This window comes from Helianthus annuus, chromosome 6 (genome assembly GCF_002127325.2).
Source record: "Helianthus annuus cultivar XRQ/B chromosome 6, HanXRQr2.0-SUNRISE, whole genome shotgun sequence".
In the NCBI taxonomy this organism is placed as follows: domain Eukaryota; kingdom Viridiplantae; phylum Streptophyta; class Magnoliopsida; order Asterales; family Asteraceae; genus Helianthus; species Helianthus annuus.
Genome location: NC_035438.2, coordinates 66,602,609 through 66,629,955, shown reverse-complemented (window position 1 = coordinate 66,629,955; position 27,347 = coordinate 66,602,609). Strand labels below are relative to the sequence as shown.

Sequence of the window (27,347 nt, the reverse complement as noted above, 5' to 3'; positions counted from 1 at the left end):
TTCTCGTATCGGTAGAAAGTGGGCAGATTTCGTAAGACAATCAACGAAAACCCAAATGCTATCATGGCCTGATGGCGTGCGTGGAAGTTTCGTAATGAAATCCATAGCTATACTCTCCCATTTCCACATAGGGATCTCGGATTGTACGAGTAAGCCAGAGGGTCGTTGAAATTCAGCCTTGACCTTTGAACAAGTTAGGCATTTCGAAACGTAGAGAGCGATATCCTTCTTCATTCCAGGCCACCAATACCTGGCATGCAGGTCCTGGTACATCTTGTCGGCACCGGGATGAATGGAATATCGGGAATATCTGGGCTTCAGTCAGCAATATCCCCCGAAAGTTATTGCGACTGGGGATCCAAATGCGATCGTGATAGTGAAATATACCGTTAGGTTTATTCACTAGTTGGTCTTCGGTTCCAAGTACCCGTTCTTCCTTCAAAGTGTTCTTGAGAAAACAAGCGTGTTAAGCGTCACGAATGAGAGCTTCGAGGTCGTGTTAGGCTTGAACATTACGAACACTATGTAAATAGCTTCGTCGGTTGAAAGCGACGGCAATGACATTTGCTTTGCTTGGGTGGTAGCTTATCTCACAGTCGTAATCATTGAGAAGTTCAACCCATCTGCGTTGGCGCATATTCAGCTCTTTCTGGTTCAAGATGTGTTGGAGGCTCTTATGGTCTGTGAAGACCGTACACTTGGTACCATAAAGGTAGTGTCGCCAAATCTTTAACGCAAAAACAACTGCACCAAGTTCGAGATCATGGGTTGTGTAGTTCTTCTCGTGGACTTTGAGCTGTCGAGACGCGTACGCGATAACCTTGTCCTGTTGTATAAGAACACAACCAAGACCAAGGTTAGAGGCATCGCAGTAGACTACAAAGTCGTCGTTTCCATCGGGTAGCGCAAGTATAGGAGTGTTGCAAAGCATACTCTTAAGAGTATGAAAGGCTTCCACTTATTCGGTTCCCCAAATAAAAGGCTTGTCTTTATGCGTAAGAGAGGTGAGAGGAACGGCGATTTTAGAGAAATCAGCGATAAATCGACGGTAATAACCCGCCAATCCAAGAAAAGAACGAACTTCGGACAGGGTTTTCGGTGTAATCCAACTCGTAACTGCTTCAATCTTCGTGGGATCGACGTGAATACCTTGACTATTGATGATGTGACCGACGAATTGAACCTCCTCAAGCCAAAATTCACACTTGGAGAACTTGGCGTAGAGGCGATTCCCTTGGAGAAGCTCGAGAACCGAACGTAGATGTTGCGCGTTTCGGCTTTCGACTCCGAATAGATAAGGATATCATCGATAAACACGATGACGAAGCGGTTGAGAAAGGGTTTACACACGCGATTCATCAAATCCATGAAAATCGCGGGCGTATTGGTAAGACCAAAGGGCATAACGACGAATTCATAATGGCCATATCGGGTTCGAAAAGCGGTTTTAGGGATATCTTCCTCCTGAATTCGTAACTGATGATAACCAGAGCGTAAATCGATCTTAGAAAAACACGTAGCGCCTTGCAATTGATCAAACAAATCGTCGATTCAGGGTAAGGGATAGTGATTCTTGATAGTAAGCTTATTTAGTTCCCTATAATCAATGCACATTCAGAACGATCCATCCTTCTTTTTCACGAAAAGGACAGGTGCGCCCCATGGAGATGTGCTAGGGCGTATGAAGCCTTTATCAAGTAATTCCTGGAGTTGACTCGAAAGTTCATGTATTTCGGACGGAGCAAGACGATAAGGAGCTTTAGCGACGGGGTTAGCTACAGGAATGAGGTGATACAAAAATCAATATCACGACTCGGGGGTAGACCAGGTAAATCGTCAGGAAAGACACTAGGAAAATTACGAACCACAAGTACCTTTTCCATCAGTTTCTTTTCCTTCTCCGCTACTATGTTGTGTGCCAAGAAAGTACTGTATTCCTTTCGGAGATATTTGCTTGCTTGAATGCACGACATGAGTTTAAGTTCCTTCGAAGATACTTCACCATAGACACAGAGTTGGTCGCCATTAGCAAGAGAGAAACGAATCATATTTTCGAAACAAACAACTTCAGCACGGTTCTCGCGAAGAAAATCCATGCCTACTATGATATCAAAACTACCAATTTGCATCGAAATGAGATCGATCGGGAAAATGTGATTGTTGAGTTCGAGAGTACACTCACGGAGGACAAAACTAACGGTGACGGTTCTTCCGGTGGAAATTTCTACGTCGAACGTCATTGGGAGGTTAGCGCATTTATGGTTTAGGAGCTTTTCGAATTCAAACGACATAAAACAGTTATCGGCTCTAGTATCAAATAAACACGAAGCATAAATACCGTTAACAAGAAACGTACCATTGACAACATTGTTGTCAGTTTGAGCCTGGCGGACATTGATGTTAAAAGTTCTTCCGCGGGCTGCCTGTTGTGGTTGTTGTTGCTGCTAAGGCTGCTGCTGTCAATGTTGTTGCCGCGGCTCTTGTTTCACCACACAATTCGGGCAGACATTAGCAAAGTGGTTAGGGTCACCACATCAGAAGAAAGTTCGTGCATGAGCAGCAGGAGCAGGAGCTACTTGGTTACCCTGAGCGGGGAGTGGAGCTGGTAGTGTAGGAGGAGCTTAAGCTTGAGCTTGTTGACGAAGACCAGTACGACAGTTCGCTGTGAAGTGTCCGTAGAGGTTGTAGTGGACACAAAAACGGCAAGCTATCCCAGCTGGGTGGTCATAATTACAAGTAGGGCACAGAGGATGAGGACCAGTATACGCACGCTTAGCAGGCGGTGCGTTGGTCACTTGTGCGGCGATTTGACGGTTCTGGTTCTGGTTGGGTGGAACAGCGTTAAGTGGAGCGGCGGTGGCAGCATAGTTCTTGTTGTTGTTACCCTTGCGCTTGCGGCGTGAAAACTTCGACCCTTGTGATGATGTGGTGTCGGGAGCGGGAGTAGCGGTTGCTTGATTCAGACTCTTGGTTGAGGTTTTGAAATAACCAGCCAAAACTCGCTTATCATTGATCTCAGCGGCGAGTTGGTAAGTTTCTTCAATGGTAGTAGGCTTAGCTGCCTGAACAAAGTCTGCTACACAGTCGGGTAAAGCTCGAATGTACTTCTTGATCGTGATGTCTAGTGTTGACTCTTGACCAGGACAGATAATACTGAGTTGTTTGAAGCGAGCGGTGAGACCAGCGTTGTCACCTCCTTCTTGCTTGATACTCCAAAACTTGTTTTCCAGCTTCTGGAGTTCATGTGGGGGACATAATTCTTTCATCATGACTTCCTTCAGTTCCTCTCATGAGAGTCCATAGGCTGCATCGTTACCTCGCCTGTTGCGTTCCGCAGTCCACCAATCCAGTGCCCTAGACTAGAAGACTCCAGTAGCATTCATAGTGCGGAGGTTGTCTGGGCATCCGTTTTGACGAAGAGTGACTTCAATTGAGTCAAACCACTGAAACATGGCACTGTGCCCGTCTTCACCAGTGAAGTTAGCAGGACCGCAGGCCTTGAATTGCTTAAAGCTGAACGAAGCTTTTGGAGAGTCACTCTTGGATTCAACAGAGGACTTGCTGCTGACTTCATTGATCTCGCTAACAATCTGAGGTATGACCTTAGCCATTTCCTTGGCCACCAACGATGTGATACGTTTGTCAGCATGGTTGCGGCGAGCGGCGCGAGAGGTGTGCGATCCAAATGACGACATTGTCTGCAATAGACATCGTCATAGGATTCAGACGAGATTCGATTATATCGGGTTTCGTATAGTTTAGCGTATCGTAAAAACATCCTTTACTATTATTATTATATAAAGCCAAGGAACACGTCAAACACGTAGGCACATAGTTACATAAGCCACATAAGCACGAAAGCAAATAGGAGCACATAATCCACATAAGCACATATTTTGCACGTATTCACCTATCTTTCAAGTTCCGCGAAGCGCGTTCGAGAGTTGCGTGCGATAGCGTAGCGAGTAGCGTAGCGAGAGTTCTTAGTTTGAGTTGCGATTAGCATTTTAGATTCGAGAAGCTGTGCGATTTGTGCGGGTTTAGTAAAGCGGTGAGCGAAAAGCGAATAAGTCTCCAAAATCGAAACATATAAACATGCAAACACATAAAACACATAAAAGCGATAAAGCGTAAAATCAGCGATTGCGGGCTTAGAATCGAAATAGATTGTCTTGGGTGTTTAGACATCGACTACCCAAAGTGACTCGACTATTCACAGTGACCTCGAGTACACGCCTTGGCCTAATAGACTGTGCTCTCGCCAAAATATGGCGAACGACATGCATCCTTTCAGCTACTACATGAATCGAGTCATTGGAATCCATTGAGACTTTGGTGAGAGTTTTGTAAAAACCAAGTAGGGAATGGAACTAGTCGTTAGGATGCGGGTTTCACCCCTAACTTAACAACTTCATTCCGAGATTGTGGCAAGACCACGAGAGAGAGATGGAAAATCTCGTCGAGATATGGATTTCACTCCTGACTCAACGAAGATCCTCGTGCTGAGAGTAAAAATGCACGTAGAGTGAGCGGATCTATCGAGAGTTCTTGGTTTTCACACCTAATCTCGACAAAATCGCTCTTTTGTGTTATGCGAGTGTTTTAAAAAACGTGTGTATTGTGTTTGCCTTAGGAAAGGCACGTAGCATTTGACCTTAAGAAAAATCGTTCCTGCATGAAGTTGTAGTATGCGGTGTTTGCACAAGAACGTAGTTTTAGCGAGAGTATCCAGAATGAGCTCGTATAAAACCCCTACTGGGTTTGCACAAGGCGGTCTGTTGGTACTTAGACTATAGACTAGGTCAATCCTAGGACATCAAGACCCGGACTAGGTCGTGTCTTTCCTAATTCCCTATAGTTATGGCTCTGATACCAATCTGTCACACCCTAACCGATGGCGGAATCATCGGGGCGTGTCACTGAGCTAAACAGATTGTTCACGAGTATCCATAACAACTCTGCCAAGTGTTTAGTTTGTTTGGGTTTTGTTTGGAAATCAAGAAAGACACAGTCTTGATTCAGGTTAGGGATTCAGGTTAGGGTTTCTGGTTCTTAAATCTTCGAGTTGATTGGGTATAGGGTATTGGCAAGTTTCACCATGTGGGTTGTGTTTATATGAATGTGTATGCTTAGGGTTGCAGTTAGGGTTTCAAAAGTTTATTTTTAGTAGTAATTTTTGTATGATTTTGTGTTGGTGTTAGTTAGCTTTAGGATTTTTATTTATGTTATTGCTTTTTTTTGTTTTGGATTATTTTGATGAGATTTCTTTTATTTTTTTGTTGATTTGTTGGGTTATTTTGGTACCAATTTGGGTTGTTTCTATTGTTAGAGCTAGCTTTTTTGTTTTCTTGAAATGTGATTAGTTTCTAATGCTTTTGTGTTCTTGAAATGTGATAACTATCGATTTTAGGTTGTGGTGATCAGTTTAAACAGCTATCGAAAGAATCTCTATTCAGAGTATTTATTTAGTTTTATATCAAATTGTTATCAGGGTTGGATGCAATGTGAAAGATGGCATTTTGGGATGTTTGTGCTATGTTAACATTTTAGGTGATAGATCATTTATCTATTTTCAATAAATACGGTTCAATGTTGTTTTAGTAAGTGTAGAACTAAGATGGTAAGGTAGGAAAAGAAATGGAAGTCGAAGCGACACGCCGACACTAAAAATGGTTATTGTTCGACTAAATTACTTGATAAACGTTTTAGGAAATGGTGGTACCTGATCTTGATAGGAATGAAGTAGCGGAAGCTGGTCACAATATATCAACTACAGTTGGAGGCAGGAATGGAGAACCAAAACTGGTATATCATTGATCTTAATGTTGCAATTTGATTTGGTCCATAAGGGTGAATCCTATCAATAAATTAGGATCTTGTGTTTGGTTGGTGAAAGTGTGTAGCGGCTAGAATAATTTAAGGGTTGTAGAGGTGCGGACAGCTAGTTTATTATTAGGTTTTGTTTTGTTTGGGAGTTGGTGTTAAACGAGGTTTTATCTAATTTAAGAACATCAAGGTTAGATTACCGCCCAAGGTTTAGAATAACATTACGATTAAGATGAAGATATTATTGGTTCATGGTGAAAAATCTGGTTATCGAAAAAGGAACTAATTGAACCATTTACTTCAACTATATATCGATAAATACAAAAAGAGAAGAATACACTGAGTCAGTTTTTGCCCCTGAAGAAACGGGCACATGAAATTGAAACATTTCCGATTTAATCTTCTAAAGATGTGATGTTTACCCGGTGTCGGCTCAATGTTTTGCGTGGCCTAAAGCGAAATAAAATTTTGGAGCCCTTTTTGAATCACGTGCTCAACTATTAAGGTATTAACTAGCCTTTAGCATAACCGAACTTATAAATTTGGGTCTAAAACCAAACTCAACGCTGCTTTTGTTTGCTTCCCCTCTCATTTAATTTCTTTTGTATGTTATCAGTTAACACATACAACAAACTCAACCCAAATATATATAAATATCTAAAGAAACTCCAAGATGAGAGGCCCTAAAAAATGAAGGCCCTAAGCTATTGTTTTATTTAGCTTACACTTCAGCCGGCCTTGTGTTTACCGATGCCAAACACAAATATTAGAACAGAAAGATCCGTTACTTAGCAATTATAATAGTTTCCTCAACATTATATAATAGTTTTATACACAAAAGTCTTTCATTAAACTGATTACCTCAATAAATATCACATTTTTGCAGATTATATTGGAATGTTTCAAATATATCCGACATCCTCACATGAACAAACAAAATTTATTGAAAATCAAATATTCCTTTATCATGTGACGAATATATATGTTTTTTTAGCAGAAGAAGGTTGTCACCACATTTAACAAAAGGTTGAGCACTTTGATAACAATAGGAGTTAATGTGATAACGCCATTTGAGGAAGTTAACATTTTCAAGGATGATGTAGTCATTCAGATTTTGAATCTGAAAGGTTCCTAAATATGAGATTCAATTTAACTTTTTTTCATCTTCTGGGCCAAGCATTTTCACATGCTAACATTTTTTCCAGTTCAAGCCTCTATTGGTGCTAACACGTGGGTTGTTAGCAGTTCTCCATAATCAAAGAGTATATGTTTTTCAAACGATATTAAGAAACTTAACATAGTTTAAAACAGTCACACTAATATAAATTTTCACAACAGGTACATTCCAAGTAAATTCTACATCCACAGTGTGTGTTTACCCTAAATCAGATATTATCCGAGGTTATGTTGGCACCTGTGTATATACAACGCATTACGAGTATTGAAACAAAAAAATGCACTTTAAAATATGGACCGGAACATATTTTCTATGTACTTTAATGAAACCTATCTGAGTTCAGGTGGGAACCTATATATATAGAATGCGCTACAAATGCTATGATTAACCTGCAATACGCATGTGTGTATATACGCACCACGCACGTATGGCCGTATTTACAGTTTGTTATACGACGTATAACATTTATACATATCATATAAAAGGATGATTGATACGGATCGTACGGAGTATGATACGTCCTGTATATAATCGCCAACCTAAACTTCAAATTATAGTTGATGCGGTCAATGCAAGACAATTGTAATGTTTTAGTTAAAAGGCTAGAATTTTTTTAACCCAAACTATAAAAATATATATTTCTCAACAAAACCAGGAGGATATAATTCTCATTGAGAACAAGAGACGATTACAAACTAATGGTAGGTAGACGGGCAACAAGCTGCACCGCTACCCTACTAAACACAAAATTTTGCCCCTTAACATGCGTGGTGTTACTACTTACCACCTACTGAACCCGCTTGAGGAACCACACCGCATCAGGGGCGAGAGCGCCAAAGGTATCGAAAGCGAATGAAACGAACACGTGTTGATTCTTGATGCAAGCTTTTACGTGCTTAGCTAATTTGCCCGCCTCCGCCTTGGTTATCGCCTGGCCCGCCACAAACCCATGGTCCCTTAGCCCAACAAGGGGGGACACACCTATCAAATCGATGAACGCATGTTTCCCTCCTTCCCATCCAAAAACAAGAATGTCTGTGGGTCGTAGGGTAGACCTCCCTTCTAATGGATCGGTCAAGAAGTTCACCGAGGCTTCCTTTTTTGCCGAGATCCCTGTCCGCTTAAGGACATCATGAAGCACATCTCGAACTAAATCATGTCGATATTTAAATCCTGGTAATTCTTTGCAGTGGACTGCATGCTCCCCAAAGAATTCGAGCAAGCCTTCCGACATAGGGGACACGGGTCATCAACCGGGAAAAGGGGTACCATCAGCCGGTACTTGAGGATAGTAAGGTATTCCACAGCCGACATACATTGTCCTAAACCTTCGATGGGAACAACAGATAGGAAATCCTGAGCATGGAGGGCTCGCAAACACTCAAACACAGCTCGCTGCTGCGGGGACAAGGCAAACTTTTCTTCAACTGTCTTGACGATTTCACCATATAAGGCATTCGCCAGAATTTTCTGGGCTTTAAGGGGGGCGGTGTCTTTAATGTAGAAACCGCCAAGATCCAGCTCGGGAAGAGAACTATACAAAGTGTCCAACGCACCCCTGTAATCAGAGTCCAACAACCCACCACCACATTCACGAGGGATGTGGTCTTAAAGAACCCAAGATTGGGCCCTTGAAGCTACAAAAGCGTAGGAAGAGGCATCCTCAGCTGAGCAAATCTCAAGACCCCCAAAACGGGTCAGGAGGGAAGCTAACCTCCATTGAAGGTCCTCGAAAAAGGCGCCGCCACAAACAACAATGTCCTTGATCGCATTCCGAAGCCCCTTGTCAAAAATAGAGACAGCTCCCCCGACATAAGAAGGCTAACACGTCCTGAGCCCAAACAACAGTTTAGCAACCCCCATGCACGAACGAAGTAGGAGAAGTTCGCTTTGAGGGTCCCGAAGATAAGGCATCCCACCAGCTCAACCCCACATTTGGCTCTTTTGAGGGCCAAACCACTATAAATTCCCCATCTCTAATCTCTACTGACAGCACCACCGAAGAGTTTCATACCATGCACCGGCCTACCAATATCCCGCGGAAATAAACCATCTTGAGTCTTCACCCCGTCACATGTAGGCCAAAAAACTTCAATTTTTTGATGTTGAGAAGGAAGCCCAAGGAGGGGTCCTCCACTCTGATGATGTCTAAAGCCTTGGCAACCTGAGTACCATCTCCGATAAGGGTCCCATCATCCAGGTACCAGGCGTGAAAAAGAAACTTGCAACGATCTATGATTCGGAGGACAAGGGGGTGTAAAACAAGGGCAAAAAGGCGAGGCCCTAAGGGATCCCCCTGCTGAACCCTCGTGGAAGACCAAATATTATCATTCCCCACATAAAGCCTAGCTGGTTGCCCGTATAGAAAATCAACCCAAGCAGAGATGGATGGACACGTTTTCCTTACCTCATTTAAAAGAGCAATTCTATCCAAGAGTTTAAAGGCATTCGAGAAATTGACGGTAAGCAAAGCCAACGACCCGTCTCGGTGGTGCGCATTTAAGAACCTGTTCGTACTATGAAGAACCGCGTCAGCCCCGTTTGGAACCCCGACTCCAAACTGAAAGTCGACAAGATATTTGGTCATATCCTTCCCCACCCCCTTCATCGCTAACTTAGAGACCACTCTCCTCCAGATCGAACCCACTGCAATAGGCATGATCCCATTATCGAGCTTGAGAAGGGGCGTAAGAGGAGCAGATGCAATAAACTCCGCCAAACTCTTCAGACATCCCCCCCCCCCCCCCCCCCCCGCAAACATAAGTTAACCACAGCTGAAATCGCCCTGAGCAGACTAACCGCAATCACGGACCCTTTCTCACAGAGGGCATCCAAAAGGTGTTGAGCCCTCAAACCATATCTCCCACATGACGTCCCTTTAGGGAAGGATTTGATACACCCTAGCACATTGTCGGTCTCCGCTACAAGGTGAGGCTTTGACGGTAAAAAAACGGGCATGGTAGGGGGTGGCATGCACGGGTGTTTATCCATGAGGGCCTTCATAGTTTTCTTATCAAGTGGTGCGACCCCAGAGGAACAAAGGACCTTAACCGCAACGGTAAAATGACCATCGGCAACCTTACGTAAACACTGCTTGACATTAGAACTCCCATTCTCGCTAGAAATTTGTTTATAACATAATAGTGAAATAGATTATGTATTCAGTTTATTGTCCTTCGCGGCCAGTGGCGAAGTATAGAAGGGGCCGGGGGGATGTCTGAAGAGTTTGGCGGAGGGGTCGTAAACAACCCTCGCCCCTAAGGGGTCGAAAAGTTGTTGTGGACCATACGCTGAACTCTAGCCAAGAATCGAACCGCCTCCGACGCCAAGGAGCCGAACGTGTCATATACATTAAAATCCGTTTTCATTGCATTGGTGGCACATAACATGATACAGGTTTTGAATGGTGAGACAAAGTTTGTATAGGCATCATGGAGCCTAAGGTGTTCGGTATTTGTAATATTGTTTTATATTTTAAGATGAACATTATTGGTTTCTTTGAAAGTAAAAAAGGCTTAATTTTATTACGCATGATTTATGTGGGCAGATCCAGACTCACACAAAAGGCCTACTGCAAGTTAAGAATAACCACCTTATAGCATCGAAGGTCACTAGATTGCGATTTTCGATCGAGGGGTCGAAAACGTATGTATCCAAAATTTTCTATAAAACCGGGGGCCGAAAACGTATATATTCAAAAATTTCTGTACGAAAACTATATACTTTCCACTACTGAGCGAAAAGTTCAGGGGTTGACCGCCCCCTCCCGCCCACTAGAAGCTACGCCCCTGAATTGCAAATTTCTTTTTCTAGCATTTTCAATTTGTAAGATGTTACATTTTATAAGATGTTGAATTACAGGTTGCTTTTTTTTCAAGGTTTTGGGTTTTAGATTTTGGGCACTGGAGTTGTTTATCACACATTTGGCACACCCAACCTACTTTTCTCCTAGGCCTGCCATCACATTCATGTCGGAGGCCCAATCAAAACGTGACTTGTGTACTGAATACGTGTGTGCTTCCCCCTTTTTGCTCTACCAAGAATGATTCAGTTTAACACGCCGCAACGTGCGTGATGTTAAACCCGAGTTAAATTTGTAACAAAATAACCATAATGTTGTTCAACGAAATTACTCCAGATTTTACGGATGCATGACTTGACCATGGATAGTGCAATTGTAATTAGCCTAAAGTCTTCATTGATCCCTAAAATATTAGGTTATTACTTAGTCAGTAGTTATTGGGTTAGACTAGATGTTAATCAGGGGCGAACCTACCCTATAATAAGGGGTAGCCTCCGCTACTCCTTGACACTCCGGTGGTAGTGTAAATTTTGAAAAATTTGACCTTTTTGTAATGTTTTTTCGATTTCGTCACCATTTTTTTTTTTTGGAACGTTACCCCTATCACAATTTTCTAGATCCGCCACTGATGCTAATGCACTTTATATTCTTCCAAAATTTGAGGTAATTAATCTAAATCCGCACAATGTCATTTTGGTATCTACAAGTTTATCTAGGATTATTAAAAGATTATAGCATATAAAATTTTCTTGATAGCATAGGTTAGTAAACAACTATAACGTACAGAATATTAACTAGATGGGCCTATTTGAAAAGGTTCAAGACATTGGAAGAAAGAAGAAAACACACACACTTAAAGAATGTGAATATTGGAATAATGTTTTGTTTAGTATTGTGGCTTGGAGCATTCAGGAGCCATCTGCGAGTTGAACCGCCAGTAGTCTGTGCAGTAGTTGTAGCCCATATAATTATCTCTAACCCATTCAAGTTGCGCAAGTTGGTCTGCATTCAGTTGCTTGTAGACGGGTGAAGTCCACCAGTTGGCTTGGTTAGGATAGGCACACCTGGAGATGCTATCAGGCCCATTCCACTCACAAGCTCTCGCGTTGAACTTACGCAATCCAGCCTTGAAAGGTGCACAAGACCAGTCGATCTTGACTAGGCCGCCTCTTGTAGCCCAATTATCACCATTCCACAAACTGGAGTAGACTTGCATTCCTTGTTGGTCCGGGAAGTCGATTCCTTCGCTTTTGTAGTTTCGGTAGACCCTAATTGGTATACTATCAACATACCACCTGCATATATTGTCATGTTAAAACAATTGGTTACGTTTGGTCTGTAAACTAAACATACACTGAAGTAAGAAAACCTATTTTCAAGCTTTTATTAAGAAGGGCAAACTAAGTTAAGGTTCCAAGTTGATAAACATCTTTGAAAATCATACAAAGACGGGTCTTGGTGTACCAAGTGTAATGTTTAGTCTCTCATATCAACTGATAATTCAATATTCTCCATTAGTTGCTTACGATGAGTTTACGGATTTGTTTCTGTTGCCCGAATGGAAATTTCCTATGAGGACATCCATCTTAGGATTACTCCCACCTGTTCAGCACACTTAAGTGTGTAGTTCTTCTTTCATCCACAAATTTTGTGCCCAAAACGCATTGGTGATACTTGAGATGGGGCATTCCTTATGGCTAGGGGTGTAAATGAGCCAAGCCATTCGTTAGCTACTCAAGATCGGCTTGTTAAAAGCTTAAATTATCTCAAACCTTAAAATTAGCTTGTTTAATAAACGAGTCTGAGCCCGAGCTCCACTTAACGAGCTCGAGCTAGCTCACAAGACTTAACTGGTCTACCATTTATATAATTTTTTATTTAGTATATTAAATCTGAATTTATTTAATTATAACTTTATATATAAATTTTTCATAAAAATAACTAAAGAATATATATTATGTTTAATATAAAATTTATAATTATATATGTGTACATATACACACACATATAACAAATTATAAATAATTATAGATGTATATAAATTGATTAATAATAATAAACGAGCCAAGTCGGAGCCGAGCTTAAGTTTGAAAAACCAATTACAAGCACAATTTGATTTTCAGAAGTAGATCTCGAAACGAGCCCATCTCGAGCCCTTGTAACTTAAATGAGCCAAGCTCGCGCCTAGTCAAAATCAAACTCGGCTCGTTTACATCCCTTATGGCTCATTATCTCTCCCATGCCCAGAACATAACCATATGGGATTTGCTATCACACAAGGGGCGTTCTTTGACTAGAAAGTGAGTTAGGATTGTATCCATGGAAAATTAACTTACACAACTGCATCTGGGTTCCAATGAATGGTGTAGTTGTGGAAATCGGCTGTTGGGTCAAACCATAATATGAACTGCTGCTCCCTATTTCCTTTGCCTTGAATAAAGATGTTCGTGTGCACAGTGTAAGGGTCTCCGGACGAGTTCCCTAAGAACTCAAAGTCGATCTCATCATGATAGTCACCAGTAGATGAAAGCTGCAACAATTCCACATAAAACAGATACATATCCATCCATCCTTATAGAATAATAATAATAATAGTACTTGTATCTTTTTTGGTATCGCGCTTACATAATACGCCAGACAGTTCCTGCAGAGTTCACCAACTTGATTAGCATTTCAATGCTTCCAAAGAGGTACAACTTACGTGATTGAACACCTGATCCTGGTATTATTGTTAAAAGTAATTAAGGATTGCAGTAAACTTAAGAGAAAATGTGGAGATGTTATATTGTACCTGAAACATTATCCAACATCAGATTGAGATCATCACCATTGCCAAAAATGGAAGAATGGGTGGCACCCCAGTTGAAATAAGTGTCACTGTGAAAGTTTCCATGCACAAGGCATGATTGGAAAACAGTTGCAAAGATAAATACAACTGCTAGCAAAGCCTTGAAGCTTGTCATCTTGATCAGCTGAGTTTGAGCAGATGGTGTTCTTCTTGTCATTGCTTCTCATATAAAACAGTTGTCTATGACTGCTGTCCCACTATAGAGTGAGATATTAAATTACGTGCATCGGACTAAAAAGGAAGGCTATATTAGCCAGCTGTGAATGAGAATTATATGCCTTTGTATAATCATGTGTAGACATAATAAAATGTAATAAGTGTGTGTTAATATCAAATGGAAAAATTGTAAAATTTTAATGGGAAATTTGACTTTCGTGGACTTAATAAAATGTTATAGATATGTGTTATTATCAAATGGGAAAATTGTAAAATGTTAATGGGAAATTTTTTGTCATAGTATGTCTTATAAAAATGATTTAAAGAATGTTTTTTAGAGTATTCAAGTTTATCTCTCTATTTTTCTGATTTCAAGAATGTTTTTTTAGAGTATTCAAGTTTATCTTTCTATTTTTCCAAAATACGTTTTTTTCTATATTTTAGTTTTATCTACATTTCCTCTCAAAATGATTCATTTATATACATTAAGGGGAGATTATTTGAGAATAATCTTCTTGAAAGAAAAAAAATAATTTAATCTAGACATTATATTTTTTTAGCAATCGTTAATTATTGCTTTAATTAAAAATGATAGTATAGACAATTTGATGTAGAATATTATTAAGTAATTTAAAGAGTTACTCAAATCTCATTAATGCCACCATAATTTTCTCCAACACCACCATTAATGTGTTGTGTCCTACACCAATTTTATTAGGAGTAACAAAATTATTTAAAAGTGTTGTGTCCTACACGTATTTTATTATAAGTCGCAAGATTATTAAAAAGTGTTGGAGTCCTACAGATTTTGTACCCTACACCAAAACATTGTTTTAATGGTGTAGGAAACGTTAAATATGCAGGATCATGTGCAGAATTGTTTTTATTGTGTAAGGTGCACAACTATTATATGAGATAGACTCGTTAAATGATTAGAGTTTATTAATTTGAATAGCAAAAAGTAAATGATTGACTCATTAAATGATTTGTTCAAATTACCTTGGCGTCATCCGTGGGACAGGACTAAATCAACCATTGTTACCGACCAAGACGAGCAATCACATGTACACCAGCAACTAGAGATGTTGCTACACCATCAGCAAATCAAAGAACCCAACTCAGTGCAACTTTCATGGTTGCACTAACACAACCTATCCCAATTTAGTGTAAAATGTTCGTCCAAACATTGATAGGCTCAACCCGTGTATGGTGGGATAACTTACCAATAGGATGGATCGACACCTTTGAATATCTAGCCATGAAGTTTACTCAGCAGTATAGCTAGCAGTGACATCATACTAAGAATCGAAATGAGGTGATGCACATTCGATGGCGCGATAATGAAACGGTAGAAAGCTTCGTCTCCATATTCAACAAGGAATGCTTAATGATCCTAGGGCTAACTCAAGAGCTCGCATGCGGCACATTCTTACAAGGGATTTACAATGACGAGCTCATTTGAAAGCTACATGACAAAAACAGTGTACCTACCACCATAGAAGAGATCTTGGCCATAGCTAAAATGTATGTGCGCCAAGAAATATTAGTCGCCATGAGTCACATAGTGAATCGAAAGAAAGAACTGGCCAAAAACGCTGAAGAACATGATCAGAGAAACTTGATAGGAAGAAACAGGAGCGGTAGATCTCAGAGAAGCAGTCGCCAAGAGTCCAGCGGCTATCTCAACAAATCTAGAAGCACATACACCAAAGGCGATCAACAGGCACCAAGAGGGAGCCCCGACTATCCATCCCTTACCAAGCCGCATGCCGAGAGACATAGTCACCAAAAGTCTAGCAACTATCTCAACAAATCTAGAAGCACATACACCAAAGGCGATCAACATGCACCAAGTGTAACGTCTCGTATTTCCGTATTCCTATTTTAGAAAGTTCATATTCGCATTCTATTTTTAGAAACCTTACATTCGTATTTCAATTTGTATATCACAATTCGAGGCGTTAATCATAATGGAAATGTATTTTTATTCACACTTGTTTATGCGTAATTGCACGATACTTAACCAATCTCGAGTACGTGCTTTATATACGAAACCGAATTATACATAATGTTTAATTATATTCGGGATCACACTCATATACATTCTTGATATTCACACACTTATATGTCCCTTAAGATGTCAAAAAAATTTTGAAACAGACCAATTCGTAGCATACGGCCTGCAAGTCGTAGCCTACGAATCTGGGCTGACAGAATGTTTTAAACACGCGAATTTTGGCTCCAATTCCCTCCTTTCAACCCCCAACTACCTTATTTAACACCCAAACCCTATTCCCAACTATAAATACAACCCATTACCACCTCCTAAACACTTTCAAAACACTTTAATCACTTCCAAAACATCAAATCTTCTCCATTCTTCAAGTTCTTGGCAAAAAGTTCCAAGTGTTTTAAGTGAGTTCTCACTCACTTTTCTTTACATTTCTTCATCTTGTCTTCTTCTTGAAAGCTTAGAACACCTCTAGGAGTGTTTCCACAAGTTTACCATGGTAAACTAAGGTGGAACATCACCATTTTGAGGTCCAAACTTTCTGTTTTGGAAGAACTTTGCTTAAGACTTTATTTAACTTGTTCAAACTTATGAAATCTTGTACCTACCTTGCTTCTAGTCAAGTATGTGGCTAGGGAGCTTGTGTATGGTTGATTCTTATGAGTTTAGAGGTGCAAACAATTAACCTGATGAGGTTCCAAACAACCTTCAAGTGTGTGACCATCCAAGAACACCATTGTTCATATGGTGAGTCTTGTATGTTGTCTAAATGTGTAAACCATGGAAGCTTGGGCTTTCCAAACTAGTTCCACTACCTCACTTGCTTGTTTTTGTTATATTCATCCAAGTAGCTTCCAAGCTTCAAAGTAACACAACCCCGCCGCACCTCCAACATTTACCATGATGGGTGTGGAACACATGGGTTGATCTTACTTGGCTACTTGGCAAACTACTTAGTTTATAATTCTTGCTATTCATGACCAACCGGGTAATCAACTATGTCACACCCCCAAATTTCCACCTAGGGCATGTCCCTAATGGGGATGCAACGATCCAACAAAAAGCCACCAATCATATCAAACACAAGTTATAATGTACTGAAATACCCAATTGAAAGAAATGTATCGTTTGAAAGTTAAACCAAAACCAAAGTATTGAGCGGAAGCATAAATGTATGAGCGTATAAATGTATCAAAACCAAATCAAAGTAATTGTTTATTTGACCATGACTACTCCAGCAGCATCAGACGGCAAGTTCCCAAGTTCCTTCAATAATTACCTACAAGCATGTAAACAAGTGTGTCAGACTACGCTGGTGAGTTCAAGGTTTGTGTTTGTTTACCAAGTAGTGTTACCAATCAGGTGAGCAAAACAGTTTACAAGACAATATGTTGTTTGTTGTTATGATGTTTGATGTTTCGATGTTGTTATTACTCGATTACCGAATGGCCATATGATATGTGATTGCCAACCCCAACGCCTCTATCAAAGCATTGGTCATGTTTTAAGGTAATTAGTTCACGCCCGTTTTCCTCGAACGTCGTGAGGGTGCCAATCCTAATAGCGCTATCAACTAATAACCCCCGTTGCCCTACAAGCAATGTGCCGGTAGATATTGTGGTCTTACAATGATAGAAAACTGAGTACAATAACCAACATCCCATTACCCATGCATTCCTCCTCGGAACGTTACCCGTTATCCCTTCTCTGGGATCCATGCTTGAGAAAAGAGCAATGAACTCACCTTGGTTTGCTCGGTATAATTTGTTAGTTACTTGTTCACAATAAATCAGTCAAAGCCTATGATATGCATATACACGGGATCAGTTTGCAATCACTTGGTTCACGTATAAATTGTATTCATGGTGTGTATTCAAACATCAGTTTCCGAGCATCACATAATAGTTATATAATAAAATCAAGTTCACAAATCATAAGTATGTTTCTTATGTAGATACAGGCTTCCTAAATCATCATTTACTAGTTCACATATAATAATAGTATGTACTTCAAACAATAATTCCTGAATGGCACATAATATAACTCATTTGAATCCAGAATTCACGTATGTGTTCAGTAATAATGCTTAAGAGTTGTGTACTATACAAGGTGCATGAACCAAATTATATCACTTGGTCATATGTGACCCTCATTAACCATAACATCATTAACCTGCCATTGCATCTTAACACTTATAATAGTGGGTTGTCCAAACAACTGGCCCATTGGTCAAACCTGTAGTTCGGATAAAACAGCATACCCGGCGGCCCATTCATATCGATATGTGTCTAATGATTCATGCATTCTAGTGTCTACGGCCCACAACAATAATGTGCAACCTACTCTTGTCTGACTACCTAAAGTGGTGTGCGGCCCATTATAGGCTTGTGATCCAGTACAGATGTGTGGCCCCAAAACACATACATAAAGTAATAAAGTTAATTCAGGTGATGTTTGCCAACAATTAATGCTCTACTATCAGTTTTGAATAGAATACACATGGGCTCATAATTAATTCGCAGCAAATATTTGATAAGTCATAATTATCTCAACATGATCTCATTAAACAATATTCACTCACATACTAATTTAGTAGACTAACCGCCTATATCATCCAATCATTCATCAGCATATAATATCATCCCATGGCCCTAATCGATCAAGAACTACAATCACATGCAACCTATTCTGACCTAACTAACAAATACAAGCATGATTTGACCATCAACTAAATATGATTGGCCAATCATAAAGTTGCCGATCATAAAGTTGCCGCCTGGGTTCCTATTTGTTTCTCGTGAATGACTTATATTCACATTTAACCAACTGTAATATTGATTCCTCATGATTAATATTAGAATTAAATAACTAATCCATACCCTTAACATTCCTTCTAGACGTGTGACTAGCATGCAGACCCCTAAGCATCGATTCAGGTACAAGAAACAAGACGTAATCTTATCAGTTTTACTTATAATACATACACGTTTTCCTTGTCAATTAATAATACACAACTATCATCACCAATAACTAGGTAGCATACGTATACAGATACTAACCGCAAACTCAGATCGATTCAGATGATGCCTCGAGCAGGGGGGGGGGGGTTTCGCTGTTGCAGGCTTGCGATCAGGGGAAGACTAGGGCGTATGGTTTGTTTGTTGATAATAGCGTAGGGTTTGTTTGTGGATCCATAATATAAGGAAGTGTATAATACGCATGCTAGGTAGGCCAGGAAATCGTATACTAGTTGGGCCAGGAAGTCTAGGGTGGTTTAAGTTGTTGTCCGAAGTGGGCTCAAGCCCACTTGATTGTTATTCGAATAACCAGAGGGGTTATTGTGTTGCAATAATTTGGGCAGTACATTAGATGTATAATGGGCCGAGATTAACTTAATGATGTGACCCACACTAATCAATCAGTTATTGTATAATCAGGTTCAACGAAGTTACACGGACAAAACGTTTAACGTAGATGAAAGGAAAAACAAAAGATTGGAAGTACCTAAATAATACGAGTTGTCACATCATCCCCAACTTGAAGGAAATTTCGTCCCGAAATTTAGTAAGTAAACACTGAGGAGTGAAGTGGGGAAATCAAGATTGTTATGGGTTCTGCTCAGTTGTGACATCATCCCCAACTTGAAGAGGAATCTCGCCCCGAGATTCACCAGTTTTGCTCGACTCGGCTTTGTCTTTGGGAAAAAGGTGAGGATACTTGAGCTTCATCTGATCCTCGCGCTCCCACGTGAACTCTGGTCCACGTCTTGAGTTCCAACGAACCCTAACGATGGGAATACGACTGTGTTTACGCACTTTGACCTCACGGTCCATGATTTCGATGGGTTCTTCAACAAACTGTAACTTGTCGTCGACTTTTAACTCTTGAAAAGGTACCGCTAATGGGTCGTCAGCATAACACTTCTTTAACTGTGATACATGAAATACGTCATGAACATTACCCAGCTCAGTAGGTAACTCCAGCCTATAAGCCACCTTACCGATACGCTCAAGAACTTTAAACGGCCCAACATAACATGGATTCAGCTTGCCACGCTTCCCAAAGCGTACGACCCCTTTCCACGGTGAGACTTTCAGCATTACGCGGTCATTCACTTCAAACACTACTTCTTTGGCGCGCTTGTCAGCATAGGCTTTCTGGCGGTCACGAGCAGCTGCCATACGTTCCCTGATTTTCACAATCATATCTGAAGTTTCGAGTACCATCTCAGGACCGGTGATCTGACTATCACCCACCTCAGCCCAGCAGAGAGGTGAACGGCACTTCCTCCCATACAGTGCCTCAAATGGTGCCGCTTTGATACTGGAGTGGTAGCTGTTATTATAGGAAAACTCTACCAACGGTAAGTGCTTCTCCCATCCTTTCCCAAAATCAATAACACATGCCCGCAGCATATCCTCTAGTGTCTGAATAGTACGCTCACTCTGACCATCCGTTTGTGGATGATAAGCCGTGCTCATATCGAGACGTGAGCCGAATGACTTATGCATAGCCTGCCATAACTCTGAAGTAAAACGAGGATCTCGATCAGAAATAATAGAAGTTGGCACCCCGTGCCTAGAAACCACCTCTTTAAGGTACACTACTGCGAGCTGCGAATACTTATCTGTCTCCTTGATTGCTAGGAAATGTGCTGACTTTGTGAGACGGTCGACAATCACCCATATAGTATCGTTCCCAGCCTGTGTTCTAGGTAACCCCGTAACAAAATCCATAGCGATCTGTTCCCATTTCCACATGGGTATCTCCGGCTGCTGAAGTAAACCCGCAGGCTTCTGGTACTCTGCCTTGACCCTAGCACAGGTCAAACACTTACTCACGTAGGTGGCAATAATAGCTTTCATGTTTGGCCACCAATACAAAACCTTGAGGTCCTGGTACATCTTATCAGACCCTGGATGAATAGAATATCGTGACTTGTGTGCTTCGTCCATCACAAGTTCTCGAAGATCACCAAATGAAGGAACCCATATCCGTTCCATGAAGTAGTAGATATTGTTAGACCGTTGCTCGAACTTCTTCTTGTGTAGACCTTGTAATCCTTCGGCTTCGATATTTTCTTCCTTTAATGCTTCAATCTGAGCTGAACGAATCCGGGCAGGTAAATCAGAGTGAATAGTAAGCTGTAGGGCACGAACACGCTTCTGTTTCGGTTCCTTGCGACTAAGGGCATCAGCTACAACATTAGCTTTACCCGGATGATACTTGATAGCACACTCATAATCATTAAAAAGCTCGACCCAACGACGTTGCCGCATATTCAATTCCTTCTGGTCGAAGATATGTTGAAGGCTCCTGTGATCGGTATAGATGGTACACTTGGTACCGTACAGGTAATGCCTCCAAATCTTCAACGCAAAGACTACGGCTCCTAACTCCAGGTCGTGTGTCGTATAGTTCTTCTCGTGTACCTTCAACTGTCGAGAAGCATAAGCTATCACCTTGTCTCGCTGCATCAACACGCAGCCGAGACCCTGAATAGACGCATCGCAATAAACCACAAAATCTTCAGTACCCTCTGGTAGAGATAAAATCGGCGCGCTGCACAACTTCTGCTTTAAGAGCTGAAAAGCTTCTTCCTGGTTCGATCCCCAAGAATAAACAACTTTCTTTTGAGTCAGGGCGGTGAGGGGTTGAGCAATCTTAGAAAAATCCCGAATAAACCGACGATAATATCCCGCAAGACCAAGAAATTGACGCACCTCCGAAGGATTCTTTGGTGCCGCCCAATTTCGAATAGCATCGATCTTAGCAGGATCCACATGAATACCCATTTCGTTAACGATGTGCCCGAGAAAGTGTACTTCCCGAATCCAGAAGTCACACTTAGAAAATTTTGCGTACAACTGCTCCTTCCTCAGGAGCTCCAAAATAAGACGAAGATGGCGCTCGTGGTCTTCCTTGTTCTTGGAGTAGATCAATATGTCATCAATGAAAACGATAACGAAGTCGTCAAGGTAAGGTTTGCACACGCGGTTCATGAGGTCCATGAAGACCGCTGGTGCGTTGGTCATCCCAAATGGCATAACCAGAAATTCATAGTGGCCATACCGCGTTCGAAAAGCTGTTCGAGGCACATCCTCCTCTCTAACCCGTACCTGATGATATCCTGACCTCAAGTCAATCTTGGAATAGAAACTTGACCCTTGCAGCTGGTCAAACAAGTCGTCAATGCGTGGTAAAGGGTAGCGGTTTTTGATTGTCACCTTGTTGAGCTCGCGATAGTCGATGCACATACGAAAAGACCCGTCCTTCTTCTTCACAAATAATACAGGGATTCCCCAAGGAGAAGAGCTAGGACGAATGAAACCCCTGTCTAGTAACTCTTGAAGTTGATTCGATAATTCTTGCAACTCTCCTGGTGCAAGACGGTATGGAGCACGAGCAATCGGTGCTGCTCCTGGCTGGAGTTCAATCTGAAATTCTACCTGACGATGTGGAGGTAAACCAGGGAGCTCTTCAGGAAAAACATCAGGAAACTCTCGAACAACCGGAAGGTCTTCGAGTTTCCTCTCGTCAGTCTGAGAGTCAGTAATAAGGGCCAAGAGGGAAGGATAGCCCTTACGTAGACAACTTAGAGCCTTCATGGCTGAGATAATACCTACTGCAGCACCGCTACGATGACCCTGAACCGATAAAGATTCACCACTAGCAAGGGGAATACGAACGACTTTCTCCTTGCAGAGAATTTCCGCCTGATATTTGGATAACCAATCCATTCCAACAACTACATCGAAGCTTCCGAGGGTGACAGGAAGTAGGTCAATGTCAAATACTTGACCTAAGAGATCTAATTTGCAACCCATGAGGACATGAGACACTTCAATAGTTTTACCATTTGCTATTTCCACTACATGCTTAACAACAAGAGGTGTAGGACTCAATCCTAGACGACTACTGAACCCCGTAGACACATAACTCCAATCGGCACCCGAATCAAATAAAATAGAAGCATAAACACCATTCACAGAGAACGTACCAGTAACTACATTGCTGTCGTTCCGAGCTTCACCAGCTCCAATAGTAAATCCACGCCCACGCGCCACGTTGCCCCCATTGTTCCCATCATTGTTCCCCGCGTTGTTACCACCTGTATTCTGTTTCAATTGTGGGCAATCCCGCTTCATATGTCCCTCAGCCCCACACTGATAACATCCTTTTCTAAACCCCTGACCCTGCTGAGATTGCTGCCCCTGCTGTCTCTGATTCGGCTGAGTCTGCTGCTGCTGCTGTTTTGGGTGAGGGGCCCTACAATCCTTGGCCTCATGGCCTACCTTGTCGCACCTGCGACAAACTCGAGCACACTGCCCATAATGATGAAACCCACATTTGCTACACTAAGGCTTCTTTCCCACATAAGAGCTCTGATTTTGTTTCACTGAGGATGATTGGCTAAAGCTGCGAGTACTGCCAGTGTCTGTCTTCTTTTGGGGCTGAATCGAGTGGGACGCCTTGTCCATATCACCCCACTTGCGTTTACTATCAGTGACAGGAGTAGTGGCTGTGGTGGTGGCAGCAGTAGCTTTAGAAACACGCGGTGGTAGCGAGTTGCTTTCCACCTCCTGATCAATAATCTTGTGAGTCAACCGGACAATCTGGGTTAAGTTATTGAGGTTTGCAGCAGTAACCAAACCCTTCACTCGTGGAGGTAATCCCTTGATGAATAACTCAATCCTTTGAGACATAGGTCGAGACAAATTCGGACACAAGTCAGCCAACTCATACGACCGCTTCACGTACGCTTCAACCTCAGATCCCACCAGTTTCAGATCGTAATACTCGTTCTCTAGCTTCTATATCTCATCACGAGGACAGTATTCCTCCCTCATTAATTCCTTAAAGTCGTCCCAAGTAGTAGCGTTTGCTGCATCAATACCCAGCAGCTGAACCTGGGCATTCCACCAGGTTAAGGCACCATCCTCAAGCGTGCCTGTCGCATACTTCACGCGGTCCCCCACGGGACAGTTGCACATAGCGAACACTGACTCAGCTTTCTCGAACCACCTCAATAGTCCCACAGCCCCTTCCGTCCTGCTGAAGGTTTGTGGCTTACAATCCATAAACGCCTTGAACGTACAGGCAGGCTGGTTGTTCGGGTGCGCTGGGTGAAAGAAGATACAACACAGGAGTAAGAGTTGTGTATACGATACAGGATTAAAAGTATTTGGTACAGTTCATACCAGCTTGGTAGGCTGCCAGAGCCTCAGCCACACGTGTGTTTATCAGATTTGTTAACTCAGCCTGAGTCATGTTGATGCTACCACGTCCGTGTCCTCGTCCACTCATGGTTCTATAATAGAAGAAGGGAACGAATTTAGGAGTCGAGAACGAGAAGAGTGTTCAGGTTTATCACGTTAGGGACGATTAACTACCATGTTCATACACAAACAGGGAAGAATCCCTCTTACACTCATTAAGCCTCATTGGGATTTGCATGCACCCCGCGTTATTATTATGTGTGCACCCATGATAATAAGGCGGTTTGCATGCTCCTCTCGATGCTTCTTAACTTATGTTTGAAGTTTCTCCCACCCCAATCAACACAATATATGCACTACCAACAAGGTTAGAATTTACTAGCTGCAAGAGTTATATTACCCTATCAATGTGTCATGATGCCTACCATGTCGTACCGTGCATGCTATAAATATAGTTACGTTTACTAGGCATATAATGCATAAGCTAACGAGGAACGAACCTTGCAATCTGAAGCTGAGTGTCATGGTCATCGTTTGGATCAATTCGGTTATAGTCTGGTTTTATGAAAACATTTTAAAACCGAGTTCTCTATAACCAGTGGCTCTGATACCAAACTGTCACACCCCCAAATTTCCACCTAGGGCATGTCCCTAATGGGGATGCAACGATCCAACAAAGAGCCACCAATCATATCAAACACAAGTTATAATGTACTGAAATACCCAATTGAAAGAAATGTATCGTTTGAAAGTTAAACCAAAACCAAAGTATTGAGCAGAAGCATAAATGTATGAGCGTATAAATGTATCAAAACCAAATCAAAGTAATTGTTTATTTGACCATGACTACTCCAGCAGCATCAGACGGCAAGTTCCCAAGTTCCTTCAATAATTACCTACAAGCATGTAAACAAGTGTGTCAGACTACGCTGGTGAGTTCAAGGTTTGTGTTTGTTTACCAAGTAGTGTTACCAATCAGGTGAGCAAAACAGTTTACAAGACAATATGTTGTTTATTGTTATGATGTTTGATGTTTCGATGTTGTTATTACTCGATTACCGAATGGCCATATGATATGTGATTGCCAACCCCAACGCCTCTATCAAAGCATTGGTCATGTTTTAAGGTAATTAGTTCACGCCCGTTTTCCTCGAACGTCGTGAGGGTGCCAATCCTAATAGCGCTATCAACTAATAACCCCCGTTTCCCTACAAGCAACGTGCCGGTAGATATTGTGGTCTTACAATGATAGAAAACTGAGTACAATAACCAACATCCCATACCCATGCATTCCTCCTCAGAACGTTACCCGTTATCCCTTCCCTGGGATCCATGCTTGAGAAAAGAGCAATGAACTCACCTTGGTTTGCTCGGTATAATTTGTTAGTTACTTGTTCACAATAAATCAGTCAAAGCCTATGATATGCATATACACGGGATCAGTTTGCAATCACTTGGTTCACGTATAAATTGTATTCATGGTGTGTATTCAAACATCAGTTTCCGAGCATCACATAATAGTTATATAATAGAATCAAGTTCACAGATCATAAGTATGTTTCTTATGTAGATACAGGCTTCCTAAATCATCATTTACTAGTTCACATATAATAATAGTATGTACTTCAAACAATAATTCCTGTATGGCACATAATATAACTCATTTGAATCCAGAATTCACGTATGTGTTCAGTAATAATGCTTAAGAGTTGTGTACTATACAAGGTGCATGAACCAAATTATATCACTTGGTCATATGTGACCCTCATTAACCATAACATCATTAACCTGCCATTGCATCTTAACACTTATAATAGTGGGTTGTCCAAACAACTGGCCCATTGGTCAAACCTGTAGTTCGGATAAAACAGCATACCCGACGGCCCATTCATATCGATATGTGTCTAATGATTCATGCATTCTAGTGTCTACGGCCCACAACAATAATGTGCAACCTACTCTTGTCTGACTACCTAAAGTGGTGTGCGGCCCATTATAGGCTTGTGATCCAATACAGATGTGTGGCCCCAAAACACATACATAAAGTAATAAAGTTAATTCAGGTGATGTTTGCCAACAATTAATGCTCTACTATCAGTTTTGAATAGAATACACATGGGCTCATAATTAATTGGCAGCAAATATTTGATAAGTCATAATTATCTCAACATGATCTCATTAAACAATATTCACTCACATACTAATTTAGTAGACTAACCGCCTATATCATCCAATCATTCATCAGCATATAATATCATCCCATGGCCCTAATCGATCAAGAACTACAATCACATGCAACCTATTCTGACCTAACTAACAAATACAAGCATGATTTGACCATCAACTAAATATGATTGGCCAATCATAAAGTTGCCGATCATAAAGTTGCCGCCTGGGTTCCTATTTGTTTCTCGTGAATGACTTATATTCACATTTAACCAACTGTAATATTGATTCCTCATGATTAATATTAGAATTAAATAACTAATCCATACCCTTAACATTCCTTCTAGACGTGTGACTAGCATGCAGACCCCTAAGCATCGATTCAGGTACAAGAAACAAGACGTAATCTTATCAGTTTTACTTATAATACATACACGTTTTCCTTGTCAATTAATAATACACAACTATCATCACCAATAACTAGGTAGCATACGTATACAGATACTAACCGCAAACTCAGATCGATTCAGATGATGCCTCGAGCAGGGGGGGGGGGTTTCGCTGTTGCAGGCTTGCGATCAGGGGAAGACTAGGGCGTATGGTTTGTTTGTTGATAATAGCGTAGGGTTTGTTTGTGGATCCATAATATAAGGAAGTGTATAATACGCATGCTAGGTAGGCCAGGAAATCGTATACTAGTTGGGCCAGGAAGTCTAGGGTGGTTTAAGTTGTTGTCCGAAGTGGGCTCAAGCCCACTTGATTGTTATTCGAATAACCAGAGGGGTTATTGTGTTGCAATAATTTGGGCAGTACATTAGATGTATAATGGGCCGAGATTAACTTAATGATGTGACCCACACTAATCAACCGGTTATTGTATAATCAGGTTCAACGAAGTTACACGGACAAAACGTTTAACGTAGATGAAAGGAAAAACAAAAGATTGGAAGTACCTAAATAATACGAGTTGTCACAAACTATGTTCATAACCTTGTGCTTTGGTGAATTCATACAAAGAGGTGTAATGGATGTTAATCATCCTACCTCCATGTTTAACTTGTATGACACTACATGATATTACATGATGGACTCGTACTATATAATATAAAATATATATTTAGCCAAAATCATGATACTAACCA

The 27,347-nt window shown here is 41.2% G+C and overlaps 1 protein-coding gene across 2 annotated transcripts; it reads right to left on the bottom strand.

Moving 5' to 3' along the window:
* Nucleotides 1-11,537: 11,537 nt before the first annotated feature.
* Nucleotides 11,538-13,397, bottom strand: LOC110892384 (probable xyloglucan endotransglucosylase/hydrolase protein 26). Of its 2 annotated transcripts, none has more exons than XM_022139550.2 (2): nt 13,142-13,397; nt 11,538-12,100 (listed from the first exon to the last, which is right to left on the bottom strand). In XM_022139550.2, the coding sequence occupies exons 1-2, from the start codon at nt 13,369-13,371 to the stop codon at nt 11,692-11,694; spliced, it is 639 nt and encodes a 212-aa protein (XP_021995242.2). In that variant the 5' UTR covers nt 13,372-13,397; the 3' UTR covers nt 11,538-11,691. The 2 variants fall into 2 exon arrangements, with proteins under 2 accessions (XP_021995242.2, XP_035830702.1); XM_035974809.1 differs by lacking the exon at nt 13,142-13,397 and adding an exon at nt 12,332-12,546.
* Nucleotides 13,398-27,347: the final 13,950 nt, after the last annotated feature.

What these genes read in the sequence shown, in the direction of transcription:
- LOC110892384 (XM_022139550.2), bottom strand. Translation starts at nt 13,371, where the DNA reads ATGGATATGTATCTGTTTTATGTGGAATTGTTGCAGCTTTCATCTACT. An exon ending in TGGAACCCAGATGCAGTTGT is followed by an intron (nt 12,101 to 13,141) that starts GTAAGTTAATTT and finishes CAATATATGCAG; the next exon opens with GTGGTATGTTGATAGTATAC.